We start from the raw sequence: 26612 nt of genomic DNA, 5'->3' as shown, positions 1-26612 counted from the left end.
AGAGACATGGGTACATGAACAAGGAAGTTATGGAAAGCCATTATAAAATAGTGGTTAAGTCTCAGCTGGATTGCTGTGGCCAATTCTGGGCACTACACTCTAGAACTAGAGTATTGCAGAGTGTAACAGCTTATGGTTATGAGGGGAGATGGGAAGTTTTAATAGTTGGCCTTAGAATAGAGAAGGCAAAGGGGAGATTTCATGGAGCTGTTTAAAACCGTGAAAGGGTTTTGGTAGAATGAATAAGGGAAATCTCTTCCCGAGGAAAAAGTTAGTAACCAGGGGACACAGAAAATTGACTAGAATTCCAGAGCTGGCAAAGGGAAAATTGCAAGTAGCAATTTGAAATGAGTTGGCATTTATTCCTTCTGTGTCTGGAGTTGCAGAGCAGTGAGGTCTGTACCAGAGAGAGGAGGCGGGTAGTGGTGGTGAGGAGAAAGAAACCTCAATGAGTTTCTCCTTGATCTTGAGATCTCCAAACATCTGAAAACCAAATTCAAAATTCAAACAAAATTGATGTAAAACAAGTTGCTCATTGTAAAAAATCTTTTACAATTATAGTTAAAGACTAATCACATCTTCTAGGTTTTGTCTGTTTCATTTAAATTTGAGGAAATGGGATTTGCAACTAAAAGTACATATTTCATAAATGATTGTAATAGCTTCCAGTGACTGAAATGGTGCCAGCATCTAAACAATCAAAGGACCAAACTATCACTCCATCATAACCACACAAAGCTAGACTTCAAGGAGAGAGAGCATGAAATTAATTTAACTCTTTACTTGCCTGAAGCAAGACTGGCTTATTGTACTTCATCAGCTCCTCAGACACAGGCGATATAATTCACTTAATTACTAATGAATTAATTTGGAAGCACATTTATTGTTACATTGGTAGATGCAATTTCAGCTTGCAAGATCTCAAGAAGCTATGAGTTGAATCGTTAATTAATTATTTTTTGGTGATATTAGTTGAGAGAGGAATGTTAGCTAAGACTCCTGAAAATGATGTTTATCACTCAAAATGCCAAACCCAGTTCCCTCAGTATTGAATTGGAGTGGAAACATACGTACTTGAGTCCTAAAATTTATCCTGAATCCACGATTTTTTGACTCAGGCAATTAGAATACTACCATCTGTAACAAGCTAACACTGAAGGCACACAGACTTTCTGACCTTCATCAATCAGTCAAAAGGCCATCTTTTCATATGTTTGAGCTTTGACAATGGACGGCATAGGATATTTGACTTTGCTAGATGAATGAAATCTTCAATGCCGGACTCAAGTATACAACTCAAGCTGAACAATTGGCTTGTTATTCATACAGGAAACGGAATATGCCATTGGTCCATGCAGGCCATTAAAACCAGCAGAGTACTTTGCCACCTTTGACTTATTTTAGTCTTTTCCTGACCTAGTAATTTGTGTTGTGCCTCCTGAATGTAAACTCAGCCATATAATGGGATTGATGTTTCCTTGTTGACATTAATCTTCTACTGTGGCAGACAACAGTGGCTTTAAGTACAGGAGATATGTACAATAACACCTTTAGCACTTCAAGATAGTTACTCTGGACAATAAGCTGTAGGGCTAGGTGGGGAATGGAAGTTTCAATCTGGTGGCTCTGTGCAGAGTTTCCAATTAGATAAAGGCTAAGCTGTTGCTTGAGAGAGGAATGTTAGCCAAGACTCCTGAAGCACATGTTTAATATATCACTGAAAGTGCTGAGCCCAGTTCCCTCGCTATTGAATTGGAGTGTAAACCTCACATTTTTCCACATTATAATCCACAACCTTGCCTACTCACTTGACCTGTCCACATCCCTTTGCAGATTTGTTGACTCTTCCTCACACCTCACTTTCTCACCCTGTTTTTATTATCTGCAAACCTGGACAAATTGCACTCTACTTCTTACCGTGTCATTAATACAAGCTGTGAATAGAGTCATACAGCATGGAAACAGACCCTTTGGCTCAACTCGTCCATGCCGAGTGGGTTGCCCAGCGAGCTAGTCCCATCTGCCCACATTTGGCCCATAGCCCTCTAAACCTCTCCTATCCATGTACTCATCTAGATGGCTTTTAAATGTTGCTGATGTGCCGCCTCAACCATTATTTCTAGCGGCTCATTCCAAATACGCACCACCCTTTGCGTGAAGAAGCTGCCCCCGATGTCCCTTTTAAATCTCTCGCCTCTGATCTTAAGCTTATGCCCTGTTGTTTTTAGCACCTCCTCCCTAGGAAAAATACTATATGTTTTCACCCTGCCTATGCCCCCCATGATCTTATGTACCTCTTATATACCTCCATCAGGTCACCCCTCAATCTTCTATGTTCCAGGGAATAAAGGAATAAAGTCCTAGTCCAAGCAACCTCTCCTTGTAACAGGCTCACAGGTCCAGGTAACATCCTGGTAAATCTTTTCTGCACTCTTTCTAGTTTAATAGCATCTTGCTTATAACAGGGTGACCAAAACTGTACACAAGACTTCAGGTGCAGCCTCACCAATGTCTTATATAACTGCAACATAAAAGTTGTAGTTATACCAGCCCCTCTACTCATCATAAAAGATGAGTGTTACTTGCCACTCATCATTCCATGCCAATAGTTCAGATTTCAGAACGGTCCATGAACCCATGAAGACTACCTCGTTATTCTTCTTTCATGCTATTTATTTATTTTTGTAGCTTATAGTAATCTTTATGTCTTTATGTCTTGCACTGTACTGCTGCCACAAACAACAAATTTCACAACATATGCCAGTGATAATAAGACTGATTCTGATTCTGAGCCCTCCAGCACACCACTAATAACGACCTGCCAATCTGAAAGTGCGCTGTTTGTTCCTGCTTTCTATTTCCTGTCTCACTAAATCTTTATCCGTGCTCTTAATTCATTTTTTGTGTGGTACCTAAGCAAATGCTTTTTGAAAATCCAGATATACTACATTAACAGGTTTCCCCTTGTATAACCTGTTTGTTTATTTGCCCAGAAAATTTTATTAGATTTGACAAATACAATTTTCCTTTCACAAAATCATTTTGATTCAGTCTGATTTTATATTGATTTTCTGTTATTGTGTTCTTAATGATGGGTTCCGGCAATTTGTCAACAACAGATTCAGGTTAACTGCTTGTGGTTCTGTATTTTCTCTCTCCTCCCTTTCTGAAGTAGCAGGATTATATACCCTACCTTCCAATTTGCTGAAACTGTTACAGATTCTGGGGAGTTTTGGAAGACCATCCACTATCTTTACACAAGGTAAGACCTAAGATAACTTGATTCTTTATTGGACCCATGTATTGCTTCAGGAAACTATCCCACATGCATTCTATGAACTTATCCTATAAATTACTTTTGCCAGTTTGACTCCACAGTCTAAATAAACATTTAAGTTGACCATAATTATTGATTAACATCTATCTTTTCTTATTTCTTGACTGATTGTGCTGTAGCTGTTTAAATTTTGTCTTCTTACCATATTTCCTTGAGTTGATGTTTGTCATGTGATTGCCATTAAATTCTCTGTCCCTTCCTGCTTCACACTGCTTAACATTTCCTTAAAGGTTACTTTGCTTCACCATCTAAACTGTTCCTTCAAATCTATAAATGTTCCTTCAGTTGAACTTGGGCCCCACTTTTATTAGTCAGCATGGTTTAAGTGGAGTCTGTCCCAACAGAATGGCTCTCTTCCCCAGTACAGATGCAGCACCCCAAGAATGGAAACAAGAACAGAAAATGCTGACATAGGGTCAAAGGCGCTGACTGTTTCTCCACAGATGCTGCCTGACCTGCTAACTTTCTCCAAAATTTTCTACTTTTGTTTCAGATTCCTGCAGTTTTGTTTTTGAGTCCCAAGAATCCCCTTCCTCCCACAACATTCTGTAAGATGTGTTTTTTTTTTACTCTGACTGGTTCAAATTTACACCAATTTGATTTTGGCTCAGTTGCCAATCCCAAGATTATTACCTGCAAGGTTTTGCATTTTAATCGGATCTCTGATTTCGCAAGGTCTCAAAGCAGAACCTCATTTCTTATCTACATTTGCCATTTGTACCTGGATGGACCATGGATTCTTGCACTCCCTCTCCAACTTGTTCTCGAGCCCTGAAGTCCTACGGCCTTAGCCCTAGCATCTGACAGTCAATAGCTGCAGAGGACAGCATCTACACTACACCTTACAAATATTCGTTTCATATTCCTTCCATTTAAATGGTCTCCTAGATGTTCAGATTTGTCTTGTCTTGTCTCTCGACAGACTTGGTTCACATTCACACAGGCAGCAGGCATCTTGTATCTAGTGAGCTATTTAACAAGGTCAAAGGCTGACTGTACTGCATCACCACACCTTGGGTCCTCATACCTGCCTGATCCACAATCACACCTGTCCAACCTTGAACTCTAACCAAGTTCAGGCCACTACTTAACATAAGGAGTGTGTCTGCCTGCTTGATTATAACTGACCAGGTAATTCCCCCTACCATGATACTCTAAATGTCTGCAGCTCAGACTCCAGTTCAACAACACTGAGCCAAATTTCCTCACAATATAGATGTGGTTTCTGGGGACCTCACTGGTCCTCACAAAGTCCCACAGCTATAGTTACATCACATCACCTGCCTTGCTTCCCAATCATATCTTGTTTTATATATTCTGTTGGTTGAGAATCCTATCCATTTGATATTAGTTCGATTTTAACTAATTAGTTTACCCCGTAAAAATCAGTCCATGTTACTTACCTTTTAGTCTACTGTAGGCTTATTTAAAAAAGAAAACTAACTTGCACTAAGCACTGAACACATTAGTCATTAAACTAAACCCCTACTGCCTGAAGTGAACACAAAGCACAAGTATTAGAGGAACTCTGCATTGAATTCCCACTCTGCTAAAGTTGTACTTTGTTTCAAGATCACTCTTTGCAAGCATTCTCTATTAATGGGACCAACCAATGATACTAAATGTATTAAAGTATTTTCCATAATAGTTGTCCAAAAGGTGAATTAGGACCTTCATTGGCCATTGGTCTATTCCTAACTGTGATGTTACCTTCTTTTTAATTTGGGGTTTACATCTAATAAGTGCACCAAAACTACAGGAGGACAAAAACAGCCCCACAGAGTGGTTAGGTAAATGACAAATGAAATTCACTGAATCAAAGTTGTAACTTATGAAAACGATGACAATTTATGCCTTGGCAGGGAAGAAACTAAAAAGAATAAAAGTGGAAAAAGATCTGGCAATACAGGATTGCTAAATAAGGCTGCATGAGTTTATAAAAGACTGAAAGGGATTGAAGTTTAGTTTTGAAGGAGTTGAATAAAAAAGCTAGGAGATACATTAAATTTATATAAAACTTTGGCTAGACTGCATTTGGAGCAATGATTGAATGCATCAGTGGTCACCCCACTATATTAAAGATTATCATAATGTGTAACAAGAGATCAGGGTAACCAAAACCTGAAATTGTAGTAAGTTAACCCAGGAGGGCAAGATCATTTAATTACTTACCAAGAGGACCAGGTTCTGTGGGTTCTGTTTCAAAATTTGTGCCTATTAATAAAAGAAAGGAATAGCAATCAGCTGCATCTGACTGATCACCAACACAGCGTTTAAACAGCATATTCCTAAGGGCTATAGTAAGTAATTGTTCAATAGAAGATATTGCAATAAGAATACTCCAAATTACGCCAAGTCTCGTTCACTCCCATGCTCACTCACCTACATCTGTGGAATTTGTTGCCACAGGCGGCTGTGGAGGCAAAATCATTGGGTGTATTTAAGGCAGAGATTGATAGGTATCTGAGTAGTCAGGGCATCAAAGGTTATGGTGAGAAGGCAGGGGAGTGGGGCTAAATGGGAGAATGGATCAGCTGATGATAGAATGGCAGAGCAGACTGGATGGGCCAAATGGCCGACTTCTGCTCCTTTGTCTTATGGCTCCACCACTTCACTGACACTTAAAATTTAACATTCTCCTCCTTGTTTCTGATCAACCTCTGATCTTGCTGTTTCCTACCTGTGCAACCTCTTCCAGTCCTACAACCCTCCGCACTCCTTTGATTCTGGACTCCAAAGAGGAGATTTTGCTGCTGTGGACAGTTTATCCAGAAACTGTTTTGTGGAATCCAGGCTGGACTTTTCAAACAGGCTCTGAGCTGAAAGGAAATCCTGAAGCATTTGCCTCTGCAAAATAACCTTTGTTTCTGGGTCCCCGGTCATTGCAATGTCACCAGATGTCCATGGTCATGGCATACATAACACCACGGTGTATCTGCTCCTGTTCCCAACAGTATTTAGAAGTGGTTAAGCATTCCAATTACCACTAGGGTGACAGATATTCATCAACCTTTCAGAACGCTGATGTGATCAAAAATTTTCTCATCAAGGTATCTGTGTTATGCTAATGCTTGAATATCGCACATTCCCCTATCAGGCTGTCTTGCAGGTGGTCAAATCAAAAGTGCGAGCTTGCATGAATCAAACTTTCTGTTGTGAAATAAGGAGGGTTCAGGGAAGATGAACAACTTGCAGGAAGCTGTAGATAGAACTGCACTACATTCTGAGTGATGGCCAGGGAGAGTTATGTCCAAAATCGAGTTGAAAAGAGTAATATTTAAAGTTAAAGAACAGCTTGCAAGAAAACTGGGGACAGAGTTGAATCCCTGTACAGAGACAGAGAGAGAGGTGTCTCTGAGTACATGTCACAGGTTACAGATAAGGGTGCAATAGTACAGAGATCTTATTCATGTACAACTGTTTGCAGTATATTGAATATATCTTTGGTAAAATCGTACAACATCACATGTCACATTATTTGGGGTGTTTCTACTTATTATTTCATTTCTGACTTTTGCTCAGTTTCTTTAAGAGTTCTGGTTTGTGCTACTCTGTGAGCCTTGACTACCCCACCTAATGGTTCAGGCCAAACTCGAGGACAGGTGTAAAGAGACAACTAACTACATTGTCTGCATCTGAGTGGGGGCACCCTGCAGTACACGCCAAACAGATGGGAGGATTTCATCGCCGTGTGCAGTATGCTGCACAATCTTGCAAACTAAAGACAGCAGCTGGTGTCAGAGGAAGAGCAGCAAGCAACCCAGAGCCTGAGGACCAGGAGGCAGCGCCCAGAGAGCAGCACAGGAAGAGGAGGAAGGAGGCTAGAGGGGAGGACCTTGTCTGCCAGCTGAGCGGAGGAGGAAAGCATTGTCAGCACATGTTGTAGGAGATCTCCTGACAGAGAAACACTTCTGAGCAATCTAAAAAAATACAAAAACACTGCAGATGCTGGAAATCTGAAATGAAGAACAGATGATGGAAACACTCAACAGGCCAGGGATCTGCCATCAGAGTGAAACCAAATCTGTCCTCAGCTGGCATTGACACACATAGCCAGTGATCGGGGAACTATTTTCCTCCGTCCTTTTCCCAGAACTACTGCAGCTATCCTTTATACTATCTAGGCTGGAATCAAACAACAGTATCTAGTTTCTCCCTCATAGAATCATAGAAACAGGCCATTCAGCCCGACTCATTCATGTCGTAATCTGTACTACTGTTACTAACTGTAAAGACTCAGGGTCACTGGGAGAGCCAATCATTTATTTTATCATTATGTGTAACTCTATCACGATGCCCCAGAATAAAGACCCCATGTAGTCTCTATAATAGTTACCAGCACCTGGGACGCACAATACTGCAGCAGCAGGTATTGCTGGTGCTACACTGTTCCAGTGACCTGGGTTCAATCCTGACCTCCGGTGCTGTCTGTGTGGAGTTCGCACGTTCCCCTGTGGCAGCATGGGTTTGTCCTGGATGTTCTGGTTTCCTCCCACATCCCAAGGATGTGTTGCTTGGTAGATTAATTGACTGCTGCACATTACCCTTGGTGTAGGAGGTTAGGATGAAGGTTAAAGAGAAAGGTTATAGAGAATTAGAATGAAGGTTATAGAGAAAAGTCTGGGGACAGGGCAAATGGAACTGGGGAGCTGCTTGGTAACGAGCTGGTGCAGACATGATGGGTCGAATGGCTTCCTTCTGTACTGTAACCATTCTGTGATTCTGAGTTGAAGGGGACGCAAGAAGATTAAGTTACAGGAAAATAAGTGGGGAATGGGATTGATGGGATTGTTCTGGGAGCTAGCATAGATTCAGTGGGTTGAATGGCTTCCTTCGCTGTTGTAAGGAAGGATGAGAAAAAATTAAAATGAGAACTCAGTCAGGATCTCTGAGCTCAAGGCTGAGGAAAGATTACTGGTGGAAGAAATCCAGGACCAAGACAAGTTTTTCACTCTACCTCAGTACAAGTGACAATAGCAAACCAATTCCAATTACTTTAAGAGAATGACAATCTGTCAGTTGGGAATAGCCAGAGGTTCCCTAAACCATGTGTATGGGTCTCTGAAACCAGTGAATAGATTCCTGGATCCGATACTGGCTCACCAATCCACATAATGTCTGCACATCACAACATGGGTCTGGCAGCCAACACTAAGATTTTTTTGGAGAGGGTGTTTTTACTAGAATTCACAAAAATAAGAAACAAGAAAAAGTTCATCAACTCCACCCACAGCCAAACTGCAAATTACCTTATCACCATTCACTAAACTTCCACAACCATGTACATACAATTTAGCTCACATTGAACTGTAACCCAAGCATTTGATCTCTGTCCACACTCCACAAACAATCTATATTGCAAGAGCAACTACACTTCCAAAAGTATTTAATTGGTATAAAGCACTTTGGGAGATCCTAAGATTGTGTAAGGCACTATATAAATAGAAGGTTAATTTTCCTTCCTTTATTAATCAATTAATCTCTTCTAGAAGTATACCCTGATCCTTAAACTGTAGTTAAGAAAAACCTCGCAATATCTCATGTCCGTTATTAAAACATTGGTGTGGTAGTTGTTTAGATAAGATCACGATTGCATGGAGCAGAAAACATCATGTTATGTAGGCTGCTTATCTCTCTTATTAATACATTTGTCTCCAAGCCAAATGTTTGTGAGCTCAAATCCCACTCCAGATGCAGACCTAATTTAGGCTGATTAATGTAGTGCTGAGGGACACTGCATTGTTGGTCTTTCTGATGAGATAATTAAACCCAGTCCCCTGTATGTAAAGCAACACAATGATATTGTGGGGTATAAATTCAAACCTTATACAGCTTTCACTGATGTTTCTGAATATCCACACTGTTTTTTAAGAAAGGTCCTGCTGAATGTCACGTTCCAGTGCACATAGGATTTGGATCTAGGCTCAGCTGACTAATTTGTGTTTTCCTGTACTTTTGCATTTAGAAAGATCTTATCTAGTGTCTATGTTACAACACTGGCCTTCTATCTAAGAGGACATTATAGGCTATAAAGGCACATTCGAACATCCCATGCTTGTGAAAGGAGCAAAGTCACTGGGAGTCTTCATTCTTTCTTTCAAGTGGAGGGAACCCTTCATCAGGAGTTGTTCCTTTGACACACAATGGGCACTCGAAAAATTTGGTCGTCGGCAAAGTTGCCAGTGCTGATTTTCCGTAACACTGACGGCTGTGTGTAATCTCCACATTCATTAACATGGTATTCCCCAGTGCCACTATTGACAATAGTGTAATCAGCTGGGATGGGGTCCAACTGCAGCTCGGACCATGCCACAGCCATCAGCAGAAAGTAAACAATTCAAGAAACAGCTGGTTGTAATCGCAGCACGGAAATCTGCTGGCTTTTATCCAGCTCTCAGGGGCTGCTCCTCTCGTTCGCTGAGTACACTCCTTTCTCCTGCTCCAGTTTCCTTACACAAGGCCCCCAACAGCCTTACAGACCTTACCACCTTGTCTGAGATCTAACTATGCTGCCTCAATATTTTCCTTGCCTTCACAGCATTCCACACCACTGTTGTACAAAAATTCTTACAGTCCTTGACAGAGTAGATGCAGGGATGATGTTTCCCCTGGCTGGTGTAACCAGAACCAGAGGCAACAGTCTCAAAATAAGTCAGGATGAGAAGAAATTTCTTTACCCAGAGACTAGTGAATCTTTGGAACTGACAAAGAGGCTGTGAGAGGCTTCATTGCTGAGTATATTCAAGGTGGAGATTGATACAGTTTTAGATATTGAGGTGCTGGGGAGTAGATATAGAGATGTAGATATAGAGGAGATGTCAGGGGTAAGTTTTTTACTCAGAGTGGTGAGTGCGTGGAATGGGCTGCCGGAAACGGTGGTGGAGACGGATACGATAGGGTCTTTCAAGAGACTGTTAGATAGGTACATGGAGCTGAGTAAGATAGAGGGCTATGGGCAAGCCTATTAATTTCTAGGGTAGGGACATGTTCGGCACAGCTTTGTGGGCCGAAGGGCCTGAATTGTGCTGAAGTTTTTCTATGTTCTAAATCAAAGGATGTAAGGTTTGTGCAGGAAATGGTACAGAGGTAAGAGATTAGCCACGATCTCATTGATTGAAGGAGTGGACATGAAGTGCCGAATGGTCTACCCCTGCTTTTATTTTTTATTTTCTTATTCTACCTTTTCCCGGTCCCATTCAGTTTCCCTGTGCCCCTTTCTTCTCCCTCACAACTTTGAATTCTTTTACCAAGCCTGCTGCTGTTGGGTAAATGGGTTCAAAAATTGACTCTTGTGTGAGAAAACCCCCGTGTGATTTCAGTGCCCGGTGGTATCTGATGTACAGACAGTATACATCGAAGGTTGGATTGCAATGCTTTTATTGCAGAATACAAAAAACCTAGGTATGAATTCATTGCATTGCTTTGGCACAGAAGGAGGCCATTTGCTCCATTCAGTCTGTGCCAGCTCTTTAGAGAGTAATTAACTCTGTCCCATTCCCACACTCTTTTTCTGTAGCCTACAAATTATTTCTCTTAAGTGCATCTCTAGTCCCTTACAGTCTCTGCTTGTACTTTCCTTACAGGCAGTAAGTTCCAGGTTATGACTATACATTACATTAAAAAAAGCTCCCTGTGTCTTTTGTCAATCTTTTTAAAATCAATGTTCCCTGGTTCCTGAACCATTCTTAATGGAAAGGTCTCTTTATCTAAACCTGTCGTGATCTTTTCCACCTCTGTCAAATCTCCTCTCAACCTTCTCTGAGGAGAACAACCTCAGTTTCTCATGGAGAGGAGGTATCAGGGTGAGGTTACAGATGGGATAAAGTAGGAAAAATCTGATGGAAAGGCAAGAGGGGGAAACTCTAAACTATTTGGAAACAGAGTTCAAAGTTGAACAGAAATTCACCCAGCCACTGCCATCAAACATTAAAATATCCTTTCCTCAAATGAGAGGATAACTCAAAAAATAACTTTCCATTACTTTTCCTTTTGTTTTCAGGAAGGAAAATCTAGTAGCTCTGACTCTCTCTGTGTAACACTGCTGACTGTACTGTCACATAATTATCAATCCTCCTTGTTCTGTTTGACAATCAACGTGTGGTTTGCCAGGTAAATCCCTCCCTGCTACACAGTAAGGATTAGGCAAGTATAACCGATGTGAAATGTGGAAATCATGATGATAATATTGCAACTCAATACTCATGTTGATAAACATAGGATCAATAAGACATATGATTAAATGCGATTCATTTCTTAAATTGTAACAGCATGTCTTTTTAAAATTGATTGACAGGCCTACAAGAAACATATATCAGCATTCATTTTGGTTGGCCATTAAACTCTTATTATGTAAGATACCAAAATGGCTTTTAGGTTCAATGTGCTGATCATGGAATGGGGACTGGATAGCCTTCATATAACTTGGCATACAGGAGATAGATACTTCGAAATGTGGTGAAATGAGCCACCGATTAGAGCCATGCATGAAGGTGCTTCTTGTTGAATACCTGTTGCAGGCCCTGGCCTGTGCTGAGATAGTTGACCTCAGTAGCACAGGGAGTTGCACCAGTGAGTGCGCAGCCCTTGATAGAGGCAGGGATCCAATCTGGACTGTTTACCCTGAGGTCTGTCTTGTTCCTGTCCCCCACCTGGGCATTTGTTGAAGGTGCTATGCACTTCATGGATGAACGCACTTCACATTTATTGTTGTATAAATAGTCACAGCTGTGCATTGTACTCCACTTCCAAAATCTGGTTTCATTAACTTCAATGAAGTTCCTACCCCAGTGTCAAGGCTTGTATGTTCAGATGGTGGCTGGGCTAGCCAATGCCAATGGAACCCATCACCCTGCACAACTCACCATGTTTCAGGAGTTGTGGGAGATAAAGGTCCAAGGAGACAAATGTTCTTTCACTAAGGTCTCCACTTCACCATGACAAGGTCTCCACACTCAGTAGCGGAAAGAGCATAAAATCAAATCATAGAAGGGTGCAGCATGTAGAGCTGCTGCCCCACAGCTCCAGTGACCCGGCTTCGATCCTGACCTCTGGCGCTGTCTGAATGGAGTTTGCATGTTCGCCCTGTGACCGGGTGGGTTTCCTCCCACATCCCAAGAATGTGCGGGTTGATTGGCCACTGTAAATTGCTCCGAGTGTGGAGGTGAGTGGTAGCGTCCGGGATGGGAGAAGTTGATGGGAATGTGGGGAGAATGAAATGGGATTAAGGTACGATTGGTGTAAAAAAAAAAGAGGTGCTTGACAGTTGACGTGGATTCTGTGCGCTGAAGGGCCTGTTTCCATGCTGTATCACTCTGTAATTCTAAGACTCTAGGGTGAATCATTCAATATATTAACAACATTTTTATGGGATTAACCTCCGACATTGAAGCTGTTCTTGCTTATTGCATTAAAATGGAAGCCACACCACTTGTAGCATATTTAAAAGCATGCAGTATTCCAAGTTCATACCGCCTACCTGTATAATCAAAGTCTGGGATATAATCAGTTGGAGCTGGGGAAGGAGAAGAGAACAATTGTCATTGACAGGTCATCACATTACCTCCTTGTTGCTTAACGATGCACTGTGCTCGGTTAGTTTGCTTTACCCCGCTACATCACTACAATAATTTCAATCAACATCCTCAACTTTTGGCCAAGACATTGGCAGAAGCTCCAGAGAAAACGGTGGAAATGCCCATCTTCACCAATGTTCCCACGAAAGTTCCAGAGGAACTGTCACCAGAAATTCTACAAAAAACAAAGTGCTGGAGGAACTCAGCGGGTCGAGCAGCATCTGTGGAGGGAAAGGAACTGTCGATGTTTCGGGTCAAAACTCTGCATCCAGAAATTCTTTTGTCTCTTTTTTTTCTACTTCCTTAGTCCCAGTGGGTTGATGTCCACCTAGTCTCCGCATTCAGTTTCCGCAGATGCATCATCATTGGGATTGGGGGATGGGGGGAGGACTGGAAGGTGAAGGAAGATAGTAATAATGAAGATGACGACAGGGACTTGAGTACCTCCTGCTCAACTACCATGAGGATGGGGAAGAGAAGGTGAAGGGGAAGTTAACAGTGGACTGTGGCCAACCATGTTCCTGAACTGGGTCCACTCTCTCCAAATCGCACTTCTGTGAGATTACCCTCTTCACTTCCAGCCAAATCAACAGCTATAATACCCCAGGAGGAATAATTGGATAGCTTTGCTGAGAACATACTGGGTGATTGAGCATGAGGACTGCCGATTGCCGAGGATGCAAGACCTTTCAGTAAAGGTCTGGATCAAAACCACCTCCAGCTTCTGAGGTGTGGGACCCAGAACCTGTGCCCAAAAAGGAAATGTCAGTACAGGTGTTGAGCATGTATGGCATCTCACATGTACAGCTATCCTGTGCTGCACTATTGGGAAAGGATTTTCTTCAATGGAGGACCAATGGAGTGTATGGCAGCTTCTGCACCAGGTCCCCATGGAGGAATATGCAGGAGACCAACCAGTGAATCCACCTCCTCCAAAGCATAATTGCAGGCCTGATGGTAACAGATCATATCCAGTGTAACCCATAGTGACCATGATACATATAGCTGTCTCTCATGTTGTCACAGCTCCATTGGACCGGACATCCTACAGATCAGTGAGGGGCAGTGAGGCAGACATCCAGGGCACAGGGCAATAACAATCAGTGGAACCCACCTGCTCAAGAGTGTAATTCCTCAGAAGGGGAGCATTTAAGGATCCTTCCTTTCAGAGCAACATGTAATGTTGAAGGTGGGAGATGTTATTAAGCTTTGCAGGACCACACATAACCGTAGTATTAAGACCATAAGACACAGGAGCAGAATTAGGCCATTTGGCCCATCGAGTCTGCTCTGCCAATCATGGCCGACATTTTTCAACCCCATTCTCCTGCCTTCTCCCTGTAACCCTTAACCCCCTTACCAGTCAAGAACTTATCAATCTCTGCCTTAAATATACGCAATGACTTGGCCTCCACAGCCTTCTGTGGCAATGAATTCCAGATTCACCACCCTATGGCTGAAGAAATTCCTCCTCATCTCAATTTTAGAGGGACATCCCTTTATTCTGAGGCTCTGCCCTCATTTTGCAGGGTGTGAGTTCAGGTCATCTACTCTCCTATGCTGCTCCTCAGCCTTCTGATGCTGAGTGTGGACATGGCCAAAGGAAGGATTAGACCTTCCTCTGAGTCTCACTCAACTGCAGAGTGGAGCTGGGGGAAGGGGTTGCAAAGACCTGCTGATGGCCTGCTTTAACCACGTTCAAGGATCTATCAGCAGAATGGGAGGGAAAAAATTGCTCCCCGCTCATCCAGCTCTGAAAACACTTTAAGCTTAGAAGCTCCTCACTGCCTCTGCTGATCTTGCATCTCAGTCCGAATGATTTGGAGCACAGTAAGAGATCGAAGCCAGTCAACTCACTGCTGGCCCTCGTTTTGGTATGCGAAAGTGAAGTCAGTAGGGATTTGGTGAACGGATTGTTGGAAGGTCTGTGAAGCCTTAGAGAACCTCAGGAAGCACATTAATGGTAGAAACAGCTTCCGCTTGATATTTCCTGCTTGAAAGTATTTCCTGGATAATTTAAGCATTGCTAACATGATGAAAAACAGCAAAGAAAATAGTTCCCTGATATACCGACCTGTTGAAGAGGTTAATACCAAACTATGCTGATGCTAGAATCTGGAAATATTTGTCCCTGGGTCAGTAGTGGAAATATCTATTCTTCACTGGTCTTGGGCCGGTTCTGACTAGAGTTTATGCTGGTCCCTCAACTTTACCCTTTGGTGTGACAGTAAATAGTGTTGGGTGATGTAAAGTCCCTTCAGTGTAGCTGTAGGTTTGAGCAGAGTGTTGAAAAAAAACACTAACAGTCCTAAGAGGGTTAACCTAGACACTGTGTTAGGTATAGTTCTCCCACTCTGACGCTGTAACTGGATGCATGGTAGTACCCTTGTTCATTCTGTAAACAAAACACCGAAGTAACAAATAGCAATGCTCACAGTCAGTCAGCACGTGGAATTTGTAGGTATAAACCATCAGATCCAATGACGGGTTAACTGTTTCTCTTTCCACAGAGGCTGCCTGACCTGCTGAGTATTTCCAGCATTTTTCCTTAGTATAATTCAAACAGGTTCTTACCTATCTGAGTGTCATACTGTTCAAACTGTGGCTGTAGAGAGAACAGGTCTGTCAGATCACCATATTGACCATGAAGCATCACTGTGAAGATAGAGTTGGTGAGATGGGGAATTACACACTCATTGAAAAGTATAAAATTGGAGATACTGGCACTGAAGAGAAAACAGAAACAACTAAAACCAGCAGATGCTAGGGCTACCCAGCAGGTCAGGCAGCATGTGCAGAGACAGAAACCAGTTTCAGGTTGATGACCATTCGTCGCAACTGATGAAAGCTCATTGACCTGAATCACAGACTTTCTTCACAGATGCTGCCTGACCTGCTGAGTATTTCCAGCATTTTCTGTTATAATTTCCATACAGTTGTCCTCATCTAATATCATAAGTACAAGGCTTACATTCCGATGGGGCCATTCCTTCACTTCCTACCTTCCAAGAGAGCTGATCATAAAGATATTGTGAGAAATGGGTTGTCAATTTTCTATCTCCTGTTTTACATGCGGGGTACATCATCCATAATCTACTCCATACTTTGCTGTCTTTTATCTCTACTTTATCAATAACATTTATGAGCACTTTTCCTCTAATCTTTTCTCACTTGTTCTAGTTAAACTGGAACCTCCCATCCCCTTCCCCTTCCCTGCTATTGCAATGTATTGAAACCAAGACTTGTCTCATTGTGCCCGGTTCTAACACACACTTTACAGTGACTATGGTACTCCTCATCCCACTTTGCATCCCTTCTTCCTACTCTCTGCAATGTTTTCAAAACTCCGACTGAGTAAACTGGCCACAACTTGATTTAACTAATCATCATTCTTCAGTTCAGCCTTCAGTTCAACCTCGGTCTTACTTTTTAAGCCAGTCTGCAATCCCTCACAGTGAGGGAAGGTCTCTGGGGTTCTGGAATTGGACCTACACTCCATGTTTGTACATCCTATTGTGACTAATAACCCAGAGAGGCCACAGAATTGCCAAGAAATTCGATTACATATTGGAGTGCTTGTGTGTGCCACGTAATGGAGGTTTAAAAAAGCTTTTGTTTTTTTGTCCTGGTACCTCATGCTTACAACACATGGACACGTGAAGACTACATGCATGACAAATGACAACAACTGGCATGCAACACACATTTTGATGTCCTGTGTACAAAACTGTTCTACATGTGTGAGGCTTGTAAGTGCCCTTGTGCACTGCTGAAGGCCTTAAACAGAGGGTGAGGCTTGGCTTGGTACAAGTTCAAACGGCCTGGCCATATCTGGGGAGCCATTGGGATGTCTGAGTTTTCTATCATCTTCTAAATGGGTTCTCCTTTCAGCCTTTATCTTAGTGATTGATCCCGGCAATACTGGTGCCTCCAACCTATCATTTCCATCACCTCATTATCTGCCCTTCAAACCCCTCTTTTTCTTGGGAAAGTGCTTAAGGTGGAGATGTTTCATGTACAGTCCAGGTACGTGTGGGAGAAGGGTAGGGAGGACCAAAAAGAAAGTAAAATAGAACATATATTCAGGGTAAATAAAAGCATATGATGGGTTGTTACACAAATGGTAATCAGGCTAATTAGAGGAAGTACAGAGGGGAAGTGAGAATGGATATTGGAGATGATGGGGAAGCACGAGAAATGATTGGCAGCAAAATGCAAAAATATTCCACAAGCATGTGAATATGACAGGGTGAATGCACACAGTCTTTCTCCCAGGGATGGGGAATCAAGAACTAGAGGGCATAGGTTTAAGGTGAGAGGGGAAGGATTTAATAGGAACTTGAGGGGCAACTTTTTTTTACACAAAAGGTGGTATCCATGTGGAATGAGCTGCCAGAGGAAGTGGTTGAGGCAGGTACAATAACAACTTTTAAAAGACAGTTGGACAAGTACATGGATTGGAAAGGTTTAGGAGGTTATGACCAAATGCTGGTAGATGGGACTAGCTTCAATGGGGCATCTTGGTTGGCATGGACTAGTTGGGCCGAAGGGCCTGTTTCCGTGCTGTAGAACTCGATAATGTTATCGAGAAGACAAATGGAATGTTGGCCTTCATTGCTGGAGGGATTGAATTTAAGAGCAGGGAGGTTATGCTGCAACGGTACAGGGTACTAGTGAGGAAGCACCTGGGGTACTGCGTGCGGTTCTGGTCTCCGTACTTGAGAAAAGATATACTGGTGTTGGAGGTGGTGCAGAGGTGGTTCACCAGTTGATTCCGGAGATGAGGGCGTTAGCCTATGAGGAGAGATTGAGTCACCTGGGACTATACTCACTGGAATTCAGAAAAATGAGAGGGGATCTTATAGAAACATATAGAATTATGAAAGGGATAGATAAGATAGAGGCAGGAAAGTTGTTTCCACTGGTAGGTGAGATTAGAACTAGGGGACATAGTCTCAAGATTCAGGGGAGTAGATTTAGGACTGAGATGAGGAGACACTGCTTTTCCCTGAGAGTAGTGAATCTGTGGAATTCTCTGCCCAGGGAAGCAGTAGACCCTACCTCATTAAAAATACATTTTAGACAGATTTTTGCATAGTGGGGGAATTAAGGGCTATGGGGAAAAGGCAGGTAGGTGGATCTGAGTCCACAGCCAGATCAGCCATGATCTTACTGAACGACGGAGCAGGCTCGACGGGCCAGATGGCCAACTCCTGCTCCTATTTCTTCAATATGTTTTTATGCAGCTGGGATCTAGAATGACTGCCGGGAGTAGTGGTGGGGGAAAATTCAGCTGTAGCATTCAAAGTGAGCAGGAATTTGCAGGGCTTTGGGGATAGGGACTAGCTGTAGTTCTTCCACATGGAGCTGGTATGGAGTCAATGGATCAAGTAGTTCCTTCTATGCTTTACCTGTTCTGTGACTCTGAACTCCCTCAGCAATCCTCCCACCCTCCAACGCTCCCACTGATCTGCCCAACTGATTCCCTCTGTGATGGCAATATCAGAACCTCATGGAGAATAGGACTTGCGTGCATTTACCTCCACCCTCTCTCACATGATGCTTTGAACCTTGCAAGCAATGGGATATCACTGCCAGTAAACCGTGCACAAAACTGCTCTTCATAATATTAAGTTGTAACATTGACCTTTAACTAGGGTGAGCAAAGGATGAGTGGGGAGTTGTGGGGAAGCAACAATGGCCTAGATTTTACCATCAGCAGCAACGCAATGGTCCTCACCACTTTCCTGTTTACTGTTGCCGTTAGTTCAAAGGGATCCCCAGCTGCCAGCAAGGGTGACGTCAACAAAGTGAGCTGACAGCCAATCACACAGCAGGGTTATAAAAGGCAACAAACCAGGAAACAAAAAGCTTAACTTTCAACTAAAATTATAAATATTTTGCAGAGCACAAGACCCATTGTGGAAGCTGAAGTATTAGAAATATTTTACTTAAAATAATTTATTTTCAGCTCTGTTATATTATGACATACTTATTCTGAATGAATTACAATCTTACAAAAAAAGTTATTTTTGAAGGCCAGAGAGGTTGCTAAATGACAATAAAAGAATGACAATAGAACCATAGAACACTACAGCACAGAAAACAGGCCATTCGGCCCTTCTAGTCTGTGCTGAAACTTTATTCCACTAGTCCCATTGACCTGCACCCAGTCCATAACCCTCCACACCTCTCCCATCCATGTATCTATCCAATTTATTCTTAAAGCTTAACTAAAATAGAATTTATATCCCAAATGCACAACATTTTCAGGATCCTTTACAGTAAGAGTGTGGATATCTGAAGTGAATGTTAACTCACTGATTTCTGGAGATCATACTGCAAATCAGTGTCCTCTGTTCCGGACTTCCATTTTAATACAGGCATCCTCCAGAAACTGCTGTCAGTTTCACACTGAAACGGCAGCAAATGCTCACAGCTTTGCGATTATTACATCTGAATCTAAGTGTTTAGCAGAAATCCTGGTTACTTATGGCCGGCTTGCTAACTAGTTGCTGCACTTTTCCATACTCACCAGGTAGACAGAGAAGGACGAGGCAGGCGGCTCTCCCAGCCATGTCTGCAGTCAAGATGTGCTTGTGCAGTGGTTAGAATTCCAGGCACACAGTCTGGGAGAACAAAGACAGCAACATTAGCAGGAAATACCTGAGAGTTCATGGGGAGATCAGATGGAGCGGCTCCCTGTGAGGCCCCCACTGTATGGAGCTCAAACACAACAGAAACCAGAGATGGGTCGGTTTAGCACACTTGCTGTAGGTTGGACAACCAGAAAGGGTCAGTCTGAAGCTCAATTAACTCTATTACTCACTCCCCATCCTGATCCAAGGAATTTGATTCAATCCTGTTTGTGCCACACGGTGCGTAGTGCTGTGCTGTGTTATCTGTACCCTGAAGCAGCGCCAAGTAGCACAGACAAAAGCTGCAAATGTTTCCTATTTTTGCAATGTCATCATTTTGGGGTTTGGGAGGGGGTTGTGAAGGAGCATGAAGATGTGGTTAGGGGACATCAGTGATTTCATTCAATAGTACATTTGATAAGGGTAGCACATTTTGAGGGTATGAATGTGGTCAATGCAAGTGATCAGTCCCTCCCTGTATCTGGCCCGTGTCCCATACTTAATTGGTCACTCTGAACAAAAATACCAGTGTGTTCATCACAAGCAAAGATGTGTGACAAGATTCAGTTAAGTTCAGTTACTCACAGTAACACACATAATGACACACAAGATGTAAGAAAATACAATAAATCTGTGCACTTATATGATCATTTACATGCAGATTTATACAGTGCATAGACACAAATACATACATGGATATAAGCATATACACAAACCTGGATAAAAACCATATACATATTGTCATATTTAAATACACACAATGAACAGATAAACTGGTACATGCATGTACAATGTTTGCACATGGCACACAATAAATTATGATCAATCCATAAAAAAAGGTGAATAGCAGTTTGGGTTCTACAAGTTGAGTAGGGAATAGAATGGCAAAAAGAAAATGTTTGTCCAATTCAATAGAGAGCTGAAAATTAGAGTCATGTTTTAAGTTCCCCACAAAAATTTGGACATTGAAGAAAATCACTTGGTAAAGCCTTCAAATACCTCATCCGCCCTTCCTCATCAATCTCCTTCAGCCTTATCCTTCTGCTTATTATCTTCGTTACATGACTCTGGTCTACTTGTCAGTGCACTTTGTTCTGCCATCAGCAGTGTGTGCTTCCAGATACTCTGGTCTTCAACCCTTTCTCATCAGACTAGTTTCCCTCTTTGCTCCAGCCAGTGGCTTCACTCTTTGACCTGCACTGCATTTCTATACAAAAAGTTCTTCCCTGTTGTCCTTCTCCCTGTACAAAGTACAGCAGAGGATGTGTGCAGAATACATGTGCATTTTTGCTGAATTGAACATGTTTATAGGTCGTTTGCAGGTCGTTCATGTAGCTCTGACAATCCGAGTTTGGGCTACATCGCCTGTTTAGGTTCATCCAGGTTCTTCCTGAGATTCATAATATCCAATCTTCTTTAACATCTGACTCAATACTTATCTCCAAGGGTTTATGGTATGGACCGCCAGTTGTAGCTGTGCTCCTGCAGCATGTTATGGATGTCGGTTCTCCAGTCCAACCCATTGATTCTAGATGAAGGGTCTTGACCTGAAACATTGACTGTCCATTTCTCTCCGTAGATGCTGCCTGACCTGCTGAGTTCCTCCAGCACTTTGTGTACTGCACACTGATTCCACCCTCCCAACCCCATTCCTTTCTGTGCAAAGTTAATCGTGCAGCGAGTTCCTACACTAGACCTTCCGAAATCACTGGCATGCCCAGAATCCAGCCCGTATTCAGTGAGCAGATCATTTATTTCACTTGGGACAACAAGAAACCAGTACCAAGATAAGGGGTAATGCAAGATCAGCACATTCTTGATTCTCAGGATTCTTGATCGTTTCCTGTTTGACTCCCTCCCATGGGCTGGAGTTGGATACGTGGGTATTGGTATTGGTTTATTATTGTCACTTGTACCGAGGTACAGTGAAAAACTTGTCTTGCATACCAATTGTACAGGTCAATTCATTACACAGTGCAGTTACATTGAGTTAGTACAGAGTGCATTAATGTAGTACAGGTAAAATCAATAACAGTAGAGTAAATTGTCACAGCTACAGAGAAAGTGCAGTGCAATAAGGTGCAAGGTCACAACAAGGTAGATCGTGAGTTCATAGTCCATCTCATTGTATAAGGGAACCGTTCAATAGTCTTATCACAGTGGGGTAGAAGCTGTCCTTAACTCTGGTGGTACGTGCCCTCAGGCTCCTGTATCTTGTTAAGTGTACTATAGACAACCTGTGTTAATTTTACACCTTTGTACTTCCCACCTTTGTGATTTGAGTAACAGGAAGTGACCCACAATTAATACTATTGAATCCTGTCATCCACTTACAGAAGGAGGGTTCTTATACTGTCTGAATTTCTGAGACATAAAAGTATCCAATTGCTTAGCTTCCTCATTCCACTGGAAGGAGGAACTATTTCCATACTTCAGCGTGTGATTTGAAAGGAATGAGTCATGAAATCCACAAGGAATACGGTGGCCTTAGGCAAAGTTAACAGTTCATGTGATTCCTGAGGGAGGGTTTGGGGAAAGGGGTCTCACAACCAGCCACAGCCAGCAATGAGTCTGTACAGGACCCAACATGACCACAGCAAAGGGCCACCAGTAGACAGGCAGAGTCTCCTGCCTTCAGCTCAGTCAGCTCTGGGGGTCTGCAGAGAATGAACCCCCTCTGTCTACAGTCCTGAGCAGAGAAGTGTGCTCACCTCATGGGACTCCCTGCACAGGCCACCTGGTGCAACACTCCACCTGGTGTTGTAGAATTGTACAGCACAGTATTAGGTTATTTGGCCCATCAAACTTGGTCTATCCATTTTAAAAAGTAAACCAGTTAGTCCCATTCCCACTCTTAACCCAAATCCTTAAATATTTCTTCTTATTATTTATCCGTGCGCTGTGAAGGTTATTACTGAATCTGTATCATCCACTTAACCATGCAGAGCATTCAAAATCCCAACTACCCACTGCATAAAAAAGTATTTCTTTTTATTATCTTTGTTTTACTTTAAATTGCAAAACTATAAATTCTCACCATGTAACCGTTTTAGTGAACCCCTTTTGTAACCACTTCGAAGCCCCTTCATATCCTTTCCAGTGTCTTGCCTGGATCTGAACACTATACTCCTCCTGTGTCTAAGTTGGTGTTTTATAAAGTTTAACATAACTTTCTGGATCTTGTACTGTAGCTGAGGAACCCAAATACTTCATAGTACATTGTTAAACTGTCTTCAAAGATGGTTGCCCCAACATGCCAGCTCTTTCTGCTCGTGCACTTCATTTAATGATGTATCATTACGGTGGCACAACAGTTTGTGCTGCTGCCTCACAGCTCCAGGGACCCAGGTTCAATTCTGATCTCGGGTGCTGTCTGCATGGAGTTTGCACGTTCTCTCTGTGACCACATGGGCTTCCTCCAGATGCTCTGATTTCCTCCCATGACACAAAGACATACTGGTAGGTTAATTGGCCACTCTAAATTGCCTCTTTGTGTAGGCAAGTGGCAAAGTGACCATGAGGGGAAATTGTGGGCATGAGAGAGTGGACAAGTTCCATGGCTAAAGGAGGAAAAGATGAGGGGGGGAATTGGATTTGTTTTGTTGGGAGCTGGCATAGACTTGATGGGCTGAATGTCTCCTTCTGTGTCATGATATTTAACCGTGTTATCCTTCCTCATTCTTCCTGCCAAAATCTACAATCTCACACTTTTCTGCATTGAATCCCATCTCCCATTTTTTTGCCCATTCCTCCATTTGTCTTGAAGTCTCTTATTATGTTCCTCACTGTTTACCACACCTGGGTCAGTTTTTTTTTGTACTATTTATTCACCTTTTAGTGTCTGGGTATTGATGGCGAGGCCAGCGTTTATTGCCTGTCCTCAATTGCCCTTGAGAAAGCAGCAGTGAGCCGCCTTCTTGAACCCTACAATCCTTCTGATGAAGGTACAGGCCATCCCTGGGTAATAAATGGGATCCTGTTTTTACAGACACCCATAAGTCGATTTTGTCCGTAATTCGGAAATTAAACAAAAAAAATCACTCAATATGGTAGGCATACCTCTACAATGTTGTAATGAATGGCATCAAAAGCACATAAGACTGATAAGAACAATTAGTTAAAGTGGATGGAGGGGGAAACAAGTTCTGCCACTCGCAGGAATAAATGTATGTTCGTACATTGGACTTTTGAATTTAATAATATCATGGGACCTCGTTCCTGTGTAGGGGTGCTCATAAGTTGGGCATTTATAACCCAGGGACTGGGGATTGCAGATGTTGGAATCTGGAGCAACAAACAAGATGCTGGAGGAACTCAGTGGGTCGGGCAGCATCTGTGGAGGGAAATGGACAGTTGACATTTCAGGTTGAGGCCCTTCATCTGGACCCTTCACCTGTCAACTGTCCATTTCCCTCCACAGATGCTGCCTTACCCATTGAGTTCCTCCAGGATCTTGGTTGTTACTCCTTTAGCTCGAGGAAGCAGCTATCACACCTGGTGTGGATCTGTGAATCGCCAATGCATGGAGCAAATCATATTTGATTGGATATTTCATTTGATGTGATATTTTTGAAGTGATATTTCTCATATTTTCTTACCAAGTAGTCATTTCCTGGGGAGTCTGGGGAGCTGTTGGATGGATATGAAGACCCATGGAGTTCAGAGAGCAGTCACTCCCATTGCCCCTCTTATATCCCGGGAACCCACTCTCCCCCATGTGCTCACCCTGATTCCCACACCATCCATCTACAAGCTTCAAGTTCCTGGGCATCAACATCTCAGAGGATCTACCTTGGGCCCAAAACATTGATGCAATCACGAAGAAGGCACGCCCACAGCTCTACTTCGTTAGGAGTTTGAGGAGACTTGGTATGTCACCAAAGGCTCTTGTAAATTTCTATACATGTACGGTGGAGAGCATCCTGACTGGTTGCACCACTGACCTGGTATGGAGGCTCCAATGCACAGGATCGCAAGAGGCTGCAGACTGTTGTAGACTCAGCCAGCGCCATCACGGGCACAACTCTCCCCGCCATTGAGGACATCTTCAAGAGGTGATGCCTCAAAAAGGTGGTATCCATCATTAGGGACCCACACCATCCCGAGACATGCCCTCTTATTGTTACTACCATCGGGGAGGAGGTACAGGAGCTTGAAGACACACACTCAACAATTTAATAACCGCTTCTTCCCCTCCGCCATCAGATTTCTGAACGGTCCATGAACCCATGAATACTACCTCGTTATTCCTCTTTTTATGCACTATTTACTTATTTTGTAACTTATAGTAATTTTATGTCTTTGCACTGTACTGCTGAGAAACAACAAATTTCACGTCATGTAAGTCAGTGGTAATAAACCTGATTCTGATCTCAACGAGATTGTGCATCTTCTGGATGTGGAGGAAACTAGAGCACCCTGGGCTGGGGGCGGGGTGGGGGGAAGAACTCAACGTTATGAAAAGCCATAACTTGCAAGGAGATGGTGATTGACGTTTAGTTCATTGGGTGCTATGGACGTGATGGGCTTCAAACAGAAACTGAACCGTATCATTCGCTTCTCTAAGGGCCACCAAACCGCACTGGAGATCAGGATCGAACCCGGGTCTCCCGCTCTATGAAGCAGCGACCCTACCTCCTGCGCCACCCATTGTGTATGAGACCATGCCCCCGGAAACTACTTTATACTCGGGGCAGAATGGACTTCGAATTCACACAGCAACGGCACAATTTCACTGATTGGGCATTTTTTCTTAGAAATTCAACGCTGCGTCTCGGAAAGTCTCCTCCCCGCATCGCTGCTCCCACGGGATGATTTTATTACTTTGAGGGCGCTATATCAATGCAAAGAGCTTCCAGTCATTTAGAAGCAGCATCATTGTTGGTAAAAATGGAGTCCACCTTATATGATGGGGTGGGTGGGGGGAATAATCAGTGGATGAGATTCCAATCCTCACGGGGCTGTGGGCCAAGCCCTTGTCATTCCGAAACTTTCTCCGCGGGAGTCCCTGCTACATTCTGGCAAATCTGCCGTTACTGGAGTACACATCTGGGTACAATTACTGTGTATCCTGCACCCCCGCCCCATTCACAAACACACACACACCTCCCCCACCTCCACATCCCAGTGCTTCAAGAGCTCAGGAGAACAAAGAGCTTTGACTTCTGAGTTCCACTCAGGCATTTCCACTGAAAAGGACTTTGTATTTGTTTTAAGAAGAGTTAGATTCAACTACGAAGCTACCCTTTAACTGCGAACATCAGGTATTTTTTCCCCCTGATTGATTAACCATGTGAATCAGTCTGAAATATAGTGGGAGAAACGATAATTCAGGGTGTACCCCTGACCGCAACCAAGAACTAGTTTACATCTCTCAGACTAATTCTAACCCAGTCTCTAAATGAGGCCAAAATAAAACATTTCCCCCACAGCCCGATCTCCACCAACCCCTCTCCCCCTTTGTTTAATTTGTAAAATTAACCCAAGAGATTCTAATTAATCCACAGAAACAGTTTGGAAGACAATTCCACTGAGGTTTTACCTAAAGTCAGAGCTTGAAGGGATCGGAATACCACAGATAAAGTTCAGAGGAAAGGTTAGCGTCTAGCCTGCATTTGGTGGGTTAGCAGGTAGGTCTTTCCACCCCTACACAATATCCAGTACATGCCGATCTTATCCTTACCAGATCCTGCTGTAGAACTCCAACTGCTCTCCGAGTGAGTCTGACTGAAACACACTCCAGATGGCACGGCAACTCCAGCCCCGATGCTGGACTCCACTGGGTCTTAAAGCCTGGTGATTCACAGCAATCTAACCCCAGTAATCCAGGGAATCAGCAAACCGCCAGCAATTATGCAAATGTTTAATGACCTTTGTAGAACTCTTGGCTCACTAAAGTCAACAGAAGTATTTCAATTGTATATGCTACAGAATCCCTCTCACAACTTGCTATTTGACTCCTCTCCCTCACAGTTCATCTAATCTTTAGTGGGTGAATCCCACCGTTCAGTGCTCCTCCCCTGTTCCTCACACCCGCCCCACACACATTTTCTCCTGTGGGCACTT

At 42.9% G+C, this 26612-nt stretch overlaps 1 protein-coding gene across 2 annotated transcripts in view; it reads right to left on the bottom strand.

Moving 5' to 3' along the window:
* mfap2 (microfibril associated protein 2) overlaps positions 1-26395 on the bottom strand; it is a 34040-nt gene extending 7645 nt beyond the window's left edge. Inside the window, exons 1-5 of one of the 2 annotated variants that reach the window (XM_052039258.1) lie at positions 26230-26395; positions 19445-19538; positions 15484-15564; positions 12813-12848; positions 5510-5551 (exon numbers count right to left, since the gene is read on the bottom strand). In XM_052039258.1, coding sequence (XP_051895218.1) covers positions 5510-5551; positions 12813-12848; positions 15484-15564; positions 19445-19487 — 202 coding nt within the window. In that variant the 5' untranslated portion in view covers positions 19488-19538; positions 26230-26395. The other variant, XM_052039260.1, reaches the window with a different exon arrangement.
* Positions 26396-26612: the final 217 nt, after the last annotated feature.

The sequence above is a fragment of the Pristis pectinata genome, chromosome 26 (genome assembly GCF_009764475.1).
Source record: "Pristis pectinata isolate sPriPec2 chromosome 26, sPriPec2.1.pri, whole genome shotgun sequence".
In the NCBI taxonomy this organism is placed as follows: domain Eukaryota; kingdom Metazoa; phylum Chordata; class Chondrichthyes; order Rhinopristiformes; family Pristidae; genus Pristis; species Pristis pectinata.
Note: the sequence above shows the minus strand (reverse complement) of the source record. Positions and strands in the feature narration are given on the sequence as shown.